The 16,202-nt window shown below is 48.7% G+C and overlaps 6 protein-coding genes across 6 annotated transcripts; 2 read left to right on the forward strand and 4 right to left on the reverse strand.

The window, feature by feature from the left end:
* Positions 1 to 2,503: 2,503 nt before the first annotated feature.
* On the forward strand, positions 2,504 to 4,143 carry GT037_010791 (uncharacterized protein; the record flags this gene model as incomplete). Its single annotated transcript, XM_038935838.1, has 3 exons — positions 2,504 to 2,690; positions 2,738 to 3,749; positions 3,795 to 4,143. The coding sequence occupies 3 exons, from the start codon at positions 2,504 to 2,506 to the stop codon at positions 4,141 to 4,143; spliced, it is 1,548 nt and encodes a 515-aa protein (XP_038781392.1).
* Positions 4,144 to 4,401: 258 nt separating this feature from the next.
* GT037_010792 (uncharacterized protein) lies at positions 4,402 to 4,999 on the reverse strand (the record flags this gene model as incomplete). Its single annotated transcript, XM_038935839.1, has 2 exons — positions 4,402 to 4,467; positions 4,526 to 4,999. 2 exons carry the CDS (start codon positions 4,997 to 4,999, stop codon positions 4,402 to 4,404), a joined length of 540 nt encoding a protein of 179 aa, XP_038781393.1.
* Positions 5,000 to 5,302: 303 nt separating this feature from the next.
* On the reverse strand, positions 5,303 to 5,714 carry GT037_010793 (uncharacterized protein; the record flags this gene model as incomplete). The annotated part of the gene is made up of 2 exons (XM_038935840.1): positions 5,303 to 5,637; positions 5,696 to 5,714. The coding sequence occupies 2 exons, from the start codon at positions 5,712 to 5,714 to the stop codon at positions 5,303 to 5,305; spliced, it is 354 nt and encodes a 117-aa protein (XP_038781394.1).
* Positions 5,715 to 9,185: 3,471 nt separating this feature from the next.
* On the forward strand, positions 9,186 to 10,859 carry GT037_010794 (mfs general substrate transporter; the record flags this gene model as incomplete). The annotated part of the gene is made up of 1 exon (XM_038935841.1): positions 9,186 to 10,859. The coding sequence occupies one exon, from the start codon at positions 9,186 to 9,188 to the stop codon at positions 10,857 to 10,859; it is 1,674 nt and encodes a 557-aa protein (XP_038781395.1).
* Positions 10,860 to 11,699: 840 nt separating this feature from the next.
* On the reverse strand, positions 11,700 to 13,366 carry GT037_010795 (general substrate transporter; the record flags this gene model as incomplete). The annotated part of the gene is made up of 3 exons (XM_038935842.1): positions 11,700 to 12,389; positions 12,447 to 13,203; positions 13,290 to 13,366. The coding sequence occupies 3 exons, from the start codon at positions 13,364 to 13,366 to the stop codon at positions 11,700 to 11,702; spliced, it is 1,524 nt and encodes a 507-aa protein (XP_038781396.1).
* A 1,551-nt stretch (positions 13,367 to 14,917) lies between these two features.
* Positions 14,918 to 15,561, reverse strand: GT037_010796 (uncharacterized protein; the record flags this gene model as incomplete). Its single annotated transcript, XM_038935843.1, has 2 exons — positions 14,918 to 15,276; positions 15,354 to 15,561. 2 exons carry the CDS (start codon positions 15,559 to 15,561, stop codon positions 14,918 to 14,920), a joined length of 567 nt encoding a protein of 188 aa, XP_038781397.1.
* Between the last annotated feature and the right edge of the window lie 641 nt (positions 15,562 to 16,202).

The following is a 16,202-nucleotide window of genomic DNA, read 5'->3' on the forward strand; positions in this document are numbered from 1 at the left end:
CTAACCCTAACCCTAACCCTAACCCTAACCCTAACCCTAACCCTAACCCTAACCCTAACCCTAACCCTAACCCTAACCCTAACCCTAAAGCAGAAGTATTAGAACTTTATAAAGTAGTTATAGAAGGTTAGAGTTAGTAAAGTAGCTAAAATAATTAACTACGTAAAAGTAGTAGCTATAGCCTCCTATTTATAGGACTAGAAAGCTGTGCTTTAGGCGTAGAAAGAGATATATAGAAAAGGTAAGCGTTTATTTTTTTATATAAGGACAATAATAGTAGCCTTCTAAGCTAGAGGCAATTTCTTTTATAGCGTAAGTAGTATGTAAAATACAGTATATAAAACTTAGGAGACGCTAGCTACGCTATTATAAGTAGAATAGTAAAGTTATATAGATATAGTCTTAATAAAGAAAAAAGTAAAAGGCTTTTAGAATCTATTAGCATTAGTAAGATAAAATAAAATAGTAGATATTATTAGAAGTATAAAGTATTATTAGGTTATATCTACTCTTTATATAGAATATAAACGTCTAAAAAACGTCCTAAGTAAAAAAATAAGAGTAATAAGTATAAGAAAGCGTAAAATAGTAATAGTAGTATAAGAGTAACTTTTCTATACGCTTTTTTAAGCTTATTACAAAGACTATATAAAAAATAACTATACTATACGTTACTAATTATAGAACTAATACCTAGACTATAGTAAATAATAATAGATATTATAATAAAAGTTTAGGATAAGTATCTTTACCTTAATACTAAAAAGTAGTATACTATACACTTTTATAAAGCGTAGACTTATATACTATCTAAAAAATTAGATCTAAATAGTAGTAATATATAATAAGAATATATAAAAAATATATAAGGCTATTAAACTTCTATTCCTAAAATATATAGTAAAAAAAGTACTTTTAGAGTAGCTATTTCTTAAAGTAGTAGATAAAGAAGATATAAAAAATTAGTTATTTATAGTACTACTTAAACTTATAAAAAATAAAAATAGGTCTTTCTAGAATCTTATAAATAAATATAAAATTCCTAACTTAGAGAATAAGTTTTATTAATATAAAGTCTTTTTATAGAATAGATAATCTATATAAGTAACTAAGTACTTCTAGCTATACTAATACGCTACTTTTTCTTTTCCTACCTACATATAACTTAGCTTTTACTAAGCTACTACTAAGTAGAATAATTATAGTTATAGTAGAGTTACTAGCTATATATAAAAAAAGTAGACTAGGTTTTAGATTATATATAGAAGTAAATAGCATTCTTACTATAAACTACTATTAGATTCTACTATTAGATTTTACTATTAGATATTAGAATTAGCTATTAGATTTTACTATTAGATTCTGCTATTAGATTCTACTATTAGATTTTACTATTAGATATTAGAATTAGCTATTAGATATTAGAATTAGCTATTAGATTTTACTATTAAATAGTAGAATTCGCTATTAGATTTTGCTATTAGATATTAGAATTAGCTATTAAATATTAGAATTAGCTGTTAGATTTTGCTATTAAATCTTACTAGTAGATTTTACTATTAGATATTAGAATTAGCTATTAGATTTTGCTGTTAGATTCTACTATTAGATTCTGCTATTAGATTTTACTATTAGATATTAGAATTAGCTATTAGATATTAGAATTAGCTGTTAGATTTTGCTGTTAGATTTCTAACGCATAGGCTAATTTTTTAAAGATTTAACAGCAAAATCCGCGATCTTAATAAGTATAGGTTTTCTTAGTAAAATTTTAATTTCTTCTATTTTTAGCAATATCTCGCTAACTAGAGAAGCTAAGCCTAATCTAGACGCAGATCTGAAATCGTAGCGTAATTCTGCACTAGGAGGTGTGCCTAGAGCGCTGCAACAGTAGCTGTGCAGCGTGCAGTCACGTGAGGAACATCAAAACTCCACCTCTATCTTTCAACGTAGATATCTTAACAACAAGAGCAGTTATAAATAAACTAGATAAAGATTTAAAATCCTTGCGTAATTCTGCACAAAATAGCTTCTTTAGATTTTCTTTAGCTAGCTCTGTTCCTAGATTAACTAAGCTCGATCCTACTACCTCGATCCTACTCCTCGTTTCTTATCGCATCCTTATCGCTACTAACAAAACAGCTCGATCCTACTAGGATCGAGCACATCCTCTAGGGTAGGCCACCACCTCACCGCATCTCATCCTGGTTATTATTTTGACAAATGTAACTTTGGCTCACGTCCAAGCCGCAAAGAGGATGTGCAGCGAAGGATAGCGTCGTAGCTCTAGCCAAAAGCGGACCACTTTCCGTTCACAACCCCGCCTCGGCAGCGGAAACCCCGAATAACTGATAACCGCGTATCTGACTGATAACCCCGTATCAGTGCTTGGTCGGCTAGATATGTTGATATAAGCTCAGTAAAGCGCTTGGCTTCACAAGCTTCTGCATCTTCTGCTTTCACGTTGTTGGTTGAAGTCGGTGCAAACACCTCAATGCCGAACATGACCACCGCGACGAGAAGCCCGGACGAACCGAGCGCGAGTATGACACCCAAGCTTTCGATCAACGCAGAAGAAGTCCGCGAAATCGTCGAACTCGGGCATGCGCTCACTTTTCGCGAGGCCTTGTCTCTCTATCCCAAAGCAATTGCATGGTCGTTCTACTTCAGCCTGGGCGTGATTATGCTAGGTACGACAAGGTCGCCAACGTCTGAACTGTTTCTTACATTCGAGCAGCATTCGATCCTCAGCTTCTCGGCAACTTGTACGCAGTACCTGCTTTCCAAAGAGATTTCGGCTATGCTTTCGGGGACGGGTACATCATCTCCGCCGCATGGCAGACGGGACTAGGAATGGGGAACCCAATCGGCCAAGTTGTCGGCGCGTTGGCCGCAAGTTATCCCATGGAATGGTACGGGCGCAAAGGAACATTCAATGCATGCGTTATCGCTGTCGCGGGCCTGGTATTCATTCAATTCTTCGCGCGCTCACTTCCAGTTCTTCTCGCTGGAGAGCTTCTTGCTGGACTAGTATTGGGCACGTTTGTTGTCATCGCACCTGTCTACGCATCTGAAGTATCACCTTTGGCTATGCGAAGTGTCTCGACCTCGTACGTCAATCTTTGTTTCGTAACCGGCCAATTGCTTGGAAACGGGGTTGCCGCTGCGACCCAGCATATTCAGTCTCACTGGGCGTATTCGATTCCGTTCGCAACGCAATGGTTCTGGGTCTTGGTAATCCTCCCAGGAATGTTCTTTGCTCCGGAAAGTCCATGGTGGCTGGTGCGTCAAAATCGCCTTGAGGACGCCGAGAACTCTCTTCGGCGGCTCGCTAGCGACAAGGTCAACGTCAAGGCTGTGCTCGCACAAATCGTCGAAACAGACAGGCTGGAGACCGACATGGAAGCGGGTAGTTCCTATGCCGACGTTTTCAAGAAGGTCAATTGGCGCCGCACGGAGATTGCGATTGGGGTGTATTCCACCCAGGTCCTATGTGGTGTGTATCTCATCAACTACGGAACTTATTTCTTCACCCTCGCTGGTCTTGAGACCGCGCAAGCGTTCAACATGGGCATTGGGTTCATGGCTATCGGTTGGGTCAGTGTGCTTCTGTCGTGGTACTTGATGCAAAAGTATGGCAGAAGAACGCTCTTCAGCGTTGGCCTCACAATTCTGATGGTGCTCATGTTTCTTGTGGGTATACTTGACCTCGTACCTACAACAGGAGCGATATGGGCGAAGTCTTCATTGTAAGTGTACATTTTCTGACGTTGAATCTTGTGCTGACTCTCCAGGCTCTTGGTGTGGAATTCAGTGTACAACTGGAGCGTCGGACCTGTGGCTTTTGCCATTTTCTGTGAAGTCAGCGCGACGAAGGTACGCTCGAAGACTGTCGCCGTCGCAACCGCCATTCAGGCTGTTTTCGGAATCATTATGACTGTCGCGATTCCGTACTTGATCAACCCAGACGCAGCCAATCTGGGTGGGAAGCTTGGGTTCTTCTTTGGTGCGCTCAGCATCCCATGTCTGGTATGGTGTTATTTCCGTGTTCCTGAAATGAAAGGCAGAACGTACGAAGAGCTGGACCTCATGTTTGAACGGAAGGTACCCACGAAAGCATTCAAGAATCATGTCATAGACTAGAGGTCCCTCATGACAGATATAGGGTGTCGCAATGGCTGCTTCTTTGGCCAGGAGTATGGTCTTAAATGGATTCGTGCACGAGGAAGAGAGTGTGGAAGCACAAAGATCTGATTTGCTACTGAATGAAGAAGAGCATATTGATTTGCATATCGCAATCCCATCAATGGCCATGTTTATGCTCCACATTCAACCTTTCAAGATTCCGCCCCCAATTCTTCGCAGTCGAATTTGCCAACCAATCTCCAAGAACACCATCGCTTAGACGCACGTAAGATCGGCAGTAGCCTCGTCGAAAGTGCAGCGGTCGGTGTGCTCGAATGCAAGCTATGGTTTTGTTTTTAGTCGAAGTTTTTTTAAGCTTCCGTGTGTAGCTGGAACTTACGTTGATGAACCCACCGTCGCCCTCGGTGAAGAACTGGTTGGGAGCGGCAATGTACATACACTCGTAGTCGGTGTTGAGAAGTCCAAGTTTGAACTCGACAGAGTTCTGACCGTCGATGTTGGCGGGGTCAGCGACCGAGAAGCCTTGGTTGTAGCAAGCGGCGGCTTGGAAGCGGGCAGGGTCGGGATTCCTAGCCATCATCTCCTTGGTAGTTTGTTTGGTGAAGGCCTCGCGAGCAGAATCGAAGTTCTGGACGTCACCAATGAATTTGGCAGTGGCGCTGACGGCCTCGGAGACGACAGCGCTGACAGCCGCAGTACCAGCCGCGACGAGAATAGTAGCGAGGACTGGCTCGCGCTTGCTGAGGCTGTTCTCTCTGGCATCGACAGTGCTAACGCTCACGGGGACGGCGGCGCCGTTGACAATAGCAGAGCAGCCGGCAAGAGCAGCGACGACGGTGGTGAAAGAAGGCATGTTGAGTCTTGGAAAGTCACAGACTTGAGGTAAAAGAAGCGAACTGACGAGTGTTGTGAAGACGAAGTTAAGAAGTGAAGGCGGTATGAATTGAATGATTGACGGATATGTAGACGACTGGGCCTCACCTTTTGTACCTTTCTAGTCCGTCAACTTGATCTGAGTGCTGCCACCTTTTACTCGGCCTATATCGCGAACCCAAGCTCTCAGTCGGTCCGAGGACGAAGTGACCCCTAGTGTTCCCTGCACGTCACATTTTCAAAACTTCTCTCCAGGTGCATTTCCCTTGGCAGAGCAGACATCTCAAGGTATTCGGTTGTACAACCTGAGGGAACGAGATAGAGGGGTGAGTCGCCGGAAACGATCTCGTGACTTGTTAGTGCCTGTTTCACGGGTACTGCCGATGTCACTATAGCTTTCAGCCTCAGTCTGGGCGTGAGAGTCACGACCACGCCCGTAACGAGGTAACGTGCCCGCGGCTGTCATTTTACCCGTAGTGGCGTCTTGTCGAAGGGACCAATCGCGAATCGAAGCTTCGATATGCGCCTCTTTTTGGACGTCTTGGCATGATCCATCTGTAGGGCCGACTTGATCTTGATTGATAGGTAGGGCCGACTTGGTGTTACACACGGTTTCAGCTGGGCAGCTGTCAGAATTAGCACAAGGATGTAGCCAATAATGACTACGAATACTCACAGAACGCTGTGAGGTGCATTACTGTGACAAGGTCGCAGTCGTCTTGGCGAGCCTTCTAACACATGCGACTCACGTCAGAGCCAGGACTGTTGGTAGGGGAAGCCGAGAAGGCATGACTATTGCAGCTGTTAAGGACGTGCCCTTTCTCAAAATCGAATGTCGGCAAGCTGCCAAGCCTGTGTGCAATACACCGAGTTCTGCCAGCTGCAGACTTGGCTAATGCTATCGAGCTGCATTGAACACGGACAGAACACCACTATCAAGGTGCAGCCAACGCATCGCCGCCCCGGCGAAATTTACCCCGTTGAAACATTTCGTTACTTTCATGAAGGCTCTTTTCGACCGTCCCGATGTCTTCTCTGTACTCTAGACAACCTGGCAGTCGCCTCGGGTTTCTCACAATGTCCTGATAGACAGACAACCGGTGCCGATGCAGCCGAACAACAAGAGCAATAAGAGCAACAGACAGACTGCACACCACAAAAGTACAATCCTAAACGCAACACTAACTGCACAACAACAAAGGTACAACATGACGCTTACTCGAAAGCTTTGAACAGCTCAGGCAACGTCTTCTGGCACAACGAAGCAGTAGGCGCGCTCTTTGAGCGTGCCTACGACTGGATCCTCTACACCTGTGCCCGTTGTTATCGTCGTCGTCGTCTTAGATGTTGCAGTGGTCGTTGCTATCTTTGATCTCTTCTACTGAAGCGATAGTCGCAGCATCGACGATTGTACGCCTTGTAAGATGGCCTTTGCTGTACTCTGGCTGTGCGGTGTGATCACTATGGTGAGCCTGGCAATTCGCAATGTTACATCGTGAACTGTGAGATTGAGAGACGCGAGTGAAACACAGCGGAGTGGACCTTTGATTGGGAACGCTGGACGGAGACTGCGTAGGAATGTGGGACTGGGCTACGATGTTGCGTTGGAGAGGTGATGCAGGCTGGGCAGCATGCGATGGTGGTAAGGCTGCATCCGTTCAATCAGGCTTGAACTCTGCTGAAGGCTATAGCGATACACCTCGTATGTATACACTGCGTATGAGGGACTCGGATGTTTTTTGTAGGGTCGTTCTCCCGGAATAGAATCGACTTAGTGTTCACGCATTTGACTCCAGGTGCTCTGGGTATGCGCATGAGCTATCTACATTCTACAATTACTACTAAGCGCTCTCTTGACCTAGATGACTAGTGTATGCGCGTGTATGCCTTCACCGAGCGATACTGACAGTATTCAGACTCTTTCGTCTGACGAGTCTTGTAGAGGTTGTCTCTACAAACTACGCGCTTGTGCCTTTCTCTATGTGTAGGAATTGTTCCCACTGCCACGCCGTCGACGTATCACATGGTAGTGGGTACGGTATCGTGGAGTGAGGGCACGTGGTGCTCGGTAAATCGAGGGCCGCGATGGAGCAGGCGTGTGCTGATACGAGATTGCTGTGGGGATCAACCTGATGCTGGCAGTCGTATCGTAATGCCAGGTAGCCATAGCCGGCATGACTATGTGCACATACGCCTTCTCCTCCACATGCCACAGTGCGACCGCCTCAAGCTCCTCACGCTGGTCTTTCTTGCCCGGTCGATCAAGAAATGGCATTGCGACTGTTACTTCGCATCATTCAAAGCTCATGTCTCTCTTACAACAGCATCGGGCGTGGAAACGCCGCAGGTGGCGCGTTGGAAGTTTGGAAGGTACGCTCCGGATATGCCGCCAGCGCAGAAGTCATCGAGGATGCCATGTGGGTTCATTGAGCATGCGTTGAGCTCTCGGACGGGTCTTGTTGGACGAGTGTAAGCGGCGAGGCCGGGGCAGACGAGTCTCTTGCTCGTAGGACCATAACGCGTTCGCCTGTCCATTGTCGCGTATGACGCTTCTAAAATGCCGAACGCTGGTGCGGGAGAGGCGCATGCAGTTGCGGAGTGCGGGAATGGGACGTTGGGGCTGGCGCTGGCGGCGGAAGGGCTGCCCCGGACATTTGTCTGCCGTGCCGAGTCCAAACGCCCGCCGCCAGATCGATTTCGTCAACACCAGAATCGCACCATCATCAACTTCATGACCAGGTGCTTGATGCGCACATGCGATAGTGCGTTGATACAGCAGATTTAGGCATACGCGATGGACTGCCGTTGATTTTTCGCTAACAACAGGTTGTGCACACGCGCCACGTCCGTCCCTACATATCGCATGGCAACAAACAGCCGCTCCCGACTCTCACAACCCTCGCGATGCTCAACCGCCTCCGCCAGAAATGCTCAGCAACCCCGGACTTCGCAGGGTGGGCAACAGTGGCGATGAAGGCCCACAAACTTGTCGTATAGTAACATAAGTAACGCAGTTAGGGCAGCCGAAGCAAAGAAGTGGAGCCACCACGTCGTAGCATTTCCCCTCCTGAGCAATCTCTCTTTGGTGACCACCGGTGGTGTAGCTTCGACGTTACTCTCGTTGTGTGAGCGAGCTTGCGATAACATAGTTTTCTCGTTCTCCGACATCTTGGTGAGTGTCTGCGAGGCTCGACGATAATATAAGGCACGAGTAAAGAGCGTAATGTTAAGGGCGTCGCTGTCGATCGGGGCGTCTCGTGTGTATAGATTTCGCAGTCTAGGACAGAGCAGACGTAAAGAGGAATCCCATTTCTATTAGGTCTGAGTTGGAAGTCCATATTACCCCCCAAACGAAACGCTACTACCCGCCTGTTCCGCTAAGAGCTCCCCTATCTTATGTTACTCCCGCGCATCTGTGTCTAGCCGTTAAACGTGACCTGTAGGAGCACTCTGAGCATACTCGCGTCGCAAGGCTATCGCTCCAGTCACAAACCATCTTCCAGAAGTTGCTATAGTTATCGTTAGCTCTCTTTACTAATAATCGATATAAAGCTAGAGACACCTGCCTGCTCACGTGATAGGTCTTAGCGCTGCTGCCTAGCACATGCATATATGTTAACGAGGGGCAAATCCTTCAGGAACACTACACCCGCAGCGACAACCCCGTCCTCAACAAGATTCAAGACTTATACAATATTGCAAACAAGTCGCGTAACCTTTTACTCACAAGAAAGGAAACTTAAGTAATAACACAGGAAGGAGAGATTATCCAGGCTTTTATCAAAGCTAATGTTAAGCACGCAGGCGTTCTCATAGATAGCGATAGCGTCAGCTCCTCTTCGAGTAGCCTCACAATTAGGTGTAGGGGCTAGAAGATCCCCAGTTCATTCGTCGACGGCGGTGCCGGGGCTCGGCTCGGGACCGCCCCAGCCTGCAGGGGCAGCTATGTCAGCTAACGTGTGTTGCCTCAAGGCCACCAGCTTGTTAATGTAATCATCATTGTAGAGTACAGAGCTTAGTCATTCTCGAACTAATACCCCCCGAGAACCGTAAACCTGCATTTGACACTCTTCCCCTCACTTCACTTCTCCCCTCTTTCTTTCACTATAGCGGGCCTAGAGAAACCATCGCAAGATCCAAGTCCTGCTTGCGAACCCACATCTCCGATGTCGCATTTGGAGTCCTTTGAGTCCTTTAGCCATGCCGGAAAAGGAAAGGAGCACGAAGAATCATTTCCGCCGTCCACACCGTCCACCACAACAGCGCCTGACAGAGATATGCCTAAGGATCTCCGGCCAGCGACACTTTCGCGAAGAGCTTCCGTCGTACCTGAAGCGGTTATCGTCGAAACTGAAGCAGTTAGGGTTAAACGGCGAAAGCGACGAGGTCTCCTCGCCAATCTCTCCTTGATACCAGAGGTTGACGACCCCTACCATTATGCCCGCAAGACAAAATGGCTTCTGACCATCCTCGTGGCATTTATGGGAATGGCTGGTCCTATGGGATCTACTATCATAGTCCCTGGGCTCAAGGACATCGCAGAGGCCTTCGATGCCTCCCATACCATTACGAACATGAATGCAGCCGTCTACATGCTCTCCATGGGAATCTTTCCGCTGTTCTGGTCCAGCTTCTCAGAGACGAGCGGGAGAAGGACAATATATATCGTCTCCTTTGGCCTCTTTGTGCTCTTCGGAGCCTTGGCTGCTGTTTCAACGACTATGGCTATGCTGATCGTCTTCCGAACGTTCTCGGGAGGAGCTGCAGCATCCGTCCAAGCTGTCGGAGCAGGAACGATTGCCGACATATGGGAGGTCAAGGAGCGGGGCCGAGCAATGGGAATATTCTACTTGGGCCCCCTTTGTGGTCCACTCTTCGCACCAATCCTTGGCGGAGTACTAGCAGAAGAACTCGGCTGGCGGAGTACACAATGGTTCCTCGTAATATACGGCAGCATGACACTCCTCGTGCTAGTCTTCGTACTCCCCGAAACTCTGCGTTCGAAGACGCTCGCCGCTGCTTCCCTTCCTGCTTCTACTCCCGAGAAGCGACCAACCGGAAATCTCAAACGCGTCTCAACTACACAGTCTGTTGCCGAGAAGTCCAAATCTGTAGCCTCCCACCTCCGCCGCATCTTCGTCGATCCCTTCTCCATCCTACTCTACCTCCGTTTCCTTCCTGTCGCCCTCACAGTGTACTACGCCTCCATCACTTTCGCCTTCCTCTACTTTCTCAACATCTCCATCCAAAAGACATTCTCATCCGCTCCCTACAATTATTCCACCCTTATCGTCGGCCTTCTTTATATCCCCAGCTCCGTCGGATATATGCTCGCATCTCTCTTAGGTGGAGTCTGGATTGACCGCATCATGCACCGAGAAGCGCGAAAAGCCGGCCGCTACGACGACAAAGGCAAACTAATCTTCCGCCCTGAAGACCGGATGCGTGAAAACGCGTGGATAGCAGCCTTTCTCTGGCCCGCGGCTCTCATCTGGTACGGCTGGACCACCGAGAACGGCGTCATTTGGATAGTGCCTATGGTCGCTAACTTCTTCTTCGGCATCGGATCCATGCTCATTACGTCTGTCAGCACCACCATGTTGACCGAGTTTATGCCGAGTAAAGGCTCGGCGGGGATGGCTATTAATAACTTCTGTAGGAATTTGTGTGTATTTGGGGCTACGATTGCAGCGGATCCGGCGATTGATGCCATTGGGAATGGCTGGTTGTTTACGATATTGGGGTTGTGGGCTTTGTCGACGGGTGGGTTGGTGCTGGTGGCTATGAACAGGCGTTCGGGGAGGTGGAGGGAGGAGATGGTTGAGGCGTTGGGGGAATAGGGCATAGGGCAAATATGGCATTAGGAGTTAGGCGTTTGGGTTGAGTGGCAGCGTCAAGGCATTAGACTCTTCAGCGTTTTCCTATGTATGTACATGCGTCTGGAGCTGTGTTTCTCCTATGTACCACTGGCATATTTTATTCATGTACCACTGGAAACATCTTCTCTCCATGCCATTATAGTCTCCAACAGGTTCGTGGGATAGGGTGATAAGTGAATCGTGCATTTTCGACGCACACGGTGACGAGATGACCGTTCGGTGAAATGTTCTTACTACCCAGATCTTCCCTTTTCGTGGCATTATGATATCTATGTAGCTTGGCAACTATCCTGTAGCATCCATCCTTCCATCTGGAGCACACCTCAATAGAGGCACTTCTGATCATCACTCGCTCGCAACCTCCCCTCCGTTGCAGAGTCAGGTACGAGAACCTCACTGATCACCTTGCCGATTGTCAGCAGGTGGTGATTTCAATATCTCCCCACGATGGGAGACATCCCAACACGAATTCCATACTCCCCGGTAAAAGCGAGCACATTCAAAATCAGTGTTGCCTCCCGTATCTGCACCCAAGGCCACTGGAATATGGAGCTCGGCAACAGCGGCTGCAGAACCGCAGGAAGAAGCTCCAGGGGTGCAACACGGATCCTGTGGGATGGTAGTGTATAGCGTAGAACATGTAGTCATATACCGATAGATCTCCATTGCAATTTACTAGGTACACCGTATTGGTCTAGTGCGTATCTCGTTCTGCTTTCCTACACACTGCGATATTGCGGCGAGTTCTCCTTACTTATATGCGACACAACCATATCACGGACTATGACCTAACGCGGATTCTTATCCTTCAAACCCGTGTCTTCGGGTCCAAGCTAGAGAGATGGGTGACACTCGTGCTGAAGATCGAGCAAAGGAAATCTGTATATCCTCGAGCGATAAACCCCGGGTCTCGCGCATGCAGATTGCAAGCACCATTAGTGTCAAGAGGGCAACCCCACCGAAGAGGAAGTACGCACCATACGCCGACTTGGCCAGGAAGATTGGGGTCGCGAAAGCGACCAGCCAATTCGCGAGCTGATCGGAACGAATCAGTAAGCGATGCGCAAGGGGATTATGGATTTTTTTGTAGCTGGGCAGCATAGGCATTTCACTCACAAAACTACCACCCGTCGCCATCGAATTGGTCGTCGCACGGGTCTTGGTGGGCTGGATTTCCGACGCATATATCTTTCCGACGATGGCCCAGGTCGAGACGTATCCTAGAGCAAACACAAACACGGAAACGATAACGACCCATCGCGCCGCACCATATGAGTGTACAGCATCCGCAGCGTACAGAGAGCCGATCAGAAGCATGGTCGCGGAGAGTATCACTCCACCGCAAATGGCAGACGTGCGCCGACCCCACTTATCTGCGAGAAGTGTGGCAGGAATACTAAAGGCGAGCATGAGGATAGCGCTGATGCCAGATGCGAGGAATGATGCTGTCTGTGACGGTATTCCTGCTTGGGCAAAAATCGTCGGCGCGTACTGGGACATCGTGTTAGCAAGTGCAATGACATCCTGTCTGCATGGCACAACACATACGTAGAGCACCCCATCAATGCCACTGAGCTGAATGAACGAAAGTATGAACACTGCGAGCCATGTTTGCGATCGATGATCTTTCGTGAATATCAAGCGTAAGCCTGCCAATACTCCAATCTGGTCTTCAGCAGCCGCAGACTCGACAGGCCGTAACACATCTTTTTCCGCTTCAGCTGTCCCAAAGTCCAACTTCCTAAGCTCTTCCATCGCCTGGTTTCTTCGTCCATGCAAGATGAGCCAACGCGGGCTCTCTGGTAAGAAAAATGACCCAGTCGCCCAAAGTACTGCGAGCGCCGCTTGAAGGATGTATGGCAAGCGCCACGACATATCGCCCTTGATGTGAATGCTCCCGTAGCACGAGAAATAGCCAACGCACACCCCAATCGCCGCTCCAAACTGCTGCAGAGATACAAATCTACCGCGACTTCGACTCGGTGCGATCTCACAGATGTACACCCCAATATTGGTGAGAGCAAATCCTTGGCCGATGCCCATCAAGGCACGTCCGACGAGAAACAGCCAAAGATGGAACGCAGCGCATTCGAGTATGCAGCCGATGGTGCACAGTACTGCGCCCGCAATCATGATGCGTAAGCGTCCAAACCGATCTGCCAGATGTCCGGCGATCGTTGCTGGGATGGCGCCGCAAAGCATGATCAACGAGACGGTGAAGCCGCGCATGGTTGGCGACAAATGACCAAAAGTTCCAGTGTAGGAGGGCATCTCAGTGATTGCACCCACTGATCCTGTATCAAATCTGTCTGCAAGTTAGCATCTTTCACCGTGCATCATGTTTCAGCATGTGATAGCACGTGAAATGAATTGACTGCGATCACGACATACCCGTTGAGTATACCACCGAGCGCCACAAACGTGGACGCAAGCGCATAGCCTGGTATCTTTCGAGAGCTGGTTTGCATGTTTGGGGATTCTTCAGTCGTGAGTAAGAGTTCAAGTGCAGGAGAGGTGAGTTCAACAAGTCAAGTGGAATATGTGGTTCAACGGTCAAGTCACATCAGCATCCCCCGCACTTGAGGACAGCGTAACTCCCTATGATTGATAGGGAATGACCTTGATCATAGGCTCGCGCCAATGAGTGAGAGGTTCGCATATGTACCAAAAGAGGGGTGACGTAGGTGGCTGCTTATTCCATCCTTACCGACGACGACGTTCGTCTCAGATAGCAATGAGCTTACGGATCGGCATGAGTGGTGCTCTATCATGGATCGGAGGGGAGGAATTCGCAGACTCTGGGGAATGGCGATGATTGTGTTGTTTTGTGGGTATGCGTTCAATGCGTACCCTATGTCTACGCAGTTGGCAGAACCATGTCTTCCATAGTTTGAGGGGTTCCCAACTGCTTGTGTGACGATGTCGGACTGCACAAACAGGTGCCAGACCATACTATCCTCCATTGGTCAATTCTTCTCGATGGCGAAGTACACAAATGTTTCCCTGACTAGTGTGGCAGAACAAATCGCCGCATGCGTTTTGAATTTGAGACGCGAAGCTGCTAGATGAGAAAATGAGCGGTGCTATTTCCGTCCTAAAGACATCGAGATTAGGGCTCTTCCAAACAAAATTTTTCGTTAGTGTCTGCACAGTGCTCATCGCTCAACTGTATAAGTGCGCGCCGCATTGCCATCAATTGTCGCGTGCTATCTCATGCGCAAGGAAGATGTGGCCTGGTTGGTGTCGCGAATTCCTCGGAGATCTGGCGCGCTCAGACCACAGTTAGCGCGTTGCAGTTGGGGGCGGCGCCTGCGAGGTCCCGACGCGCTTGCATCGCCACACCACGACCAAACTTTTCTTCATCCCGAGACGGTGTAATGCCCGACACAACTGATGTTGCTTTCTTCAACATTACTTCGCAACTATGGACCACACGATGGATAGCATCGATGCCATGCGCGGAAATCCAAGCCCAACGGCAGAGTCGCTACGTTGGAACGATCTGGTGGTTGGTCTCTCGATGACGAATCTTTGCAGCTTACGCTACGTTTGCCACGTCACGTGTCGTCGTGTTGCGCAAACCTCTTTGTTTTGGAACTCCATTACGGGTATCGGCCAAAATCCGCGCTACCAAGATTCGTTATGAAGCTTATTTGCATTGGATGTGGGGAAAGTACGGCCGCTAGGCTTCTTCGCAGTAGCTTGACTTGATGGGTACCTCTTCATCACATCGCCATACTAGTACGGGTACTGCACGTGTCGCGTCACGGCTATATGCGTTATCCTGTGCTCAGATGCTGGGAGTGGCATTCATTTTCCCGGATTGCGCAATGAAAGGATTGGGAAGAGTTGTACCGCATTCGCCTCACTTATCGCCAGGCAAATAGACCAACGCCAAGGAATTCGCACCCCTCTATGCTAACTCAATAGAAGCGTGAGCGACGATATATTTCAGTTATAAAATAAAGTGATAAGTCACAGCTGACATCCGAACGTAGTCTACTCCCAATCTAGCGAGCTTACGAAGTTGTGTTACTAGGCGGGTTACTAGGTGCCTGCTTCCTTAGCGTCAACGGTGTTGTCCCTTCAGTGTCGTTCCAGAAGAGCTCATAGATGCCATTCTCCGACTGAATGCCGCTGAAAGAGGTCGCGATGCTGCCATCGTCGCCGTACAGCATAGCCGTAGACCCGTAGAAGGCGAAGCCAGAAGTGTGCGTAGTAGCGTTGCCGGTACCATCGTTTGGCGGAAGGAAGCCAACACGCTTGTCCCCGGACGAGGGCTCGGGCACGAACAGCGTAACGTTGGACCACGAGGGCGCAGCACTGCCGGCGGTGACGTTCGGATTGCCGACGAAGTGGTGATCAGAGTCCGTAGTGACTGACGATGTTAGTGAATCCGAACCATATGTCACTGGGAACCGGACACGGAAGGGCCTGTGAAACCTCAGAACTTACAGATCACAACAGCAGCATCCGAGCTGTTAGAAAGGCTCGGGTTGCCAAGGTAGGCGAGGCCGTCCGCATAGAAGAGCGGCAATCCACCAAAGCGATCACTGTACGCATACAATTGGAACGTCGAGGACGGGGACGCATCACGCTTGCGCGCACCCAGGACGACAAGAGGAAGGGAGGCAACCAGAAGGTTTCGCATGTCGAGACGCATTTTGTAAAGAATGGATCTTGCTCTGTTGAGAAGTGTCAATAAAGGAGTGTGGAGAAAGTTGGGTGACGGTCTGCTATTTCTGCAGCTTGTACTCTCTTATGTAAGTCGACGCCGATCGTGGAAAAGATCTCTTCCCAAGATATGGACAGGCAACGCAAGCACGCCGCGAGGCCTCTACGGCCTATCGTTGGAATCAGCAAGCCAACGTAACGTCGCAACGCTATCAGATGACATCCGATACCTCGACACTAGGCGCCCAACACACGTATGCAATAAGGCTGGCACTATTGGCGGGCGCGTCCGCCGCGTCACTCCCTGTTACCAGGTCTGTAGGCCACAGATGCTGGCCAGATTGGTATTTACCCGGTTCGTAACATCTACTTATGGGCGTCTGTTTGGAACTAGCCAATCACGTGGCCTGTGTTCCTGAGTCGTGATGGGACGTGCGGCATCTTGGCACTACCCGTGCCTTCAGGCGCGGCGGTTTCGCGGCTCTCAGCCACAGCTTGTTACCCTGCCGCCTCCCTTGACCTAGGCTCTGTCAATGGCCTGGGACTGTTGCATGATCCTCGTGGATTGCGCGTGTCATGTTATCAGCATCGGTGAAATTACTCCTATACTTTCAATCGACTTTACAAGAA

The sequence above is a fragment of the Alternaria burnsii genome (genome assembly GCF_013036055.1).
Source record: "Alternaria burnsii strain CBS107.38 chromosome Unknown 751, whole genome shotgun sequence".
Classification (NCBI taxonomy): Eukaryota; Fungi; Ascomycota; class Dothideomycetes; order Pleosporales; family Pleosporaceae; genus Alternaria; species Alternaria burnsii.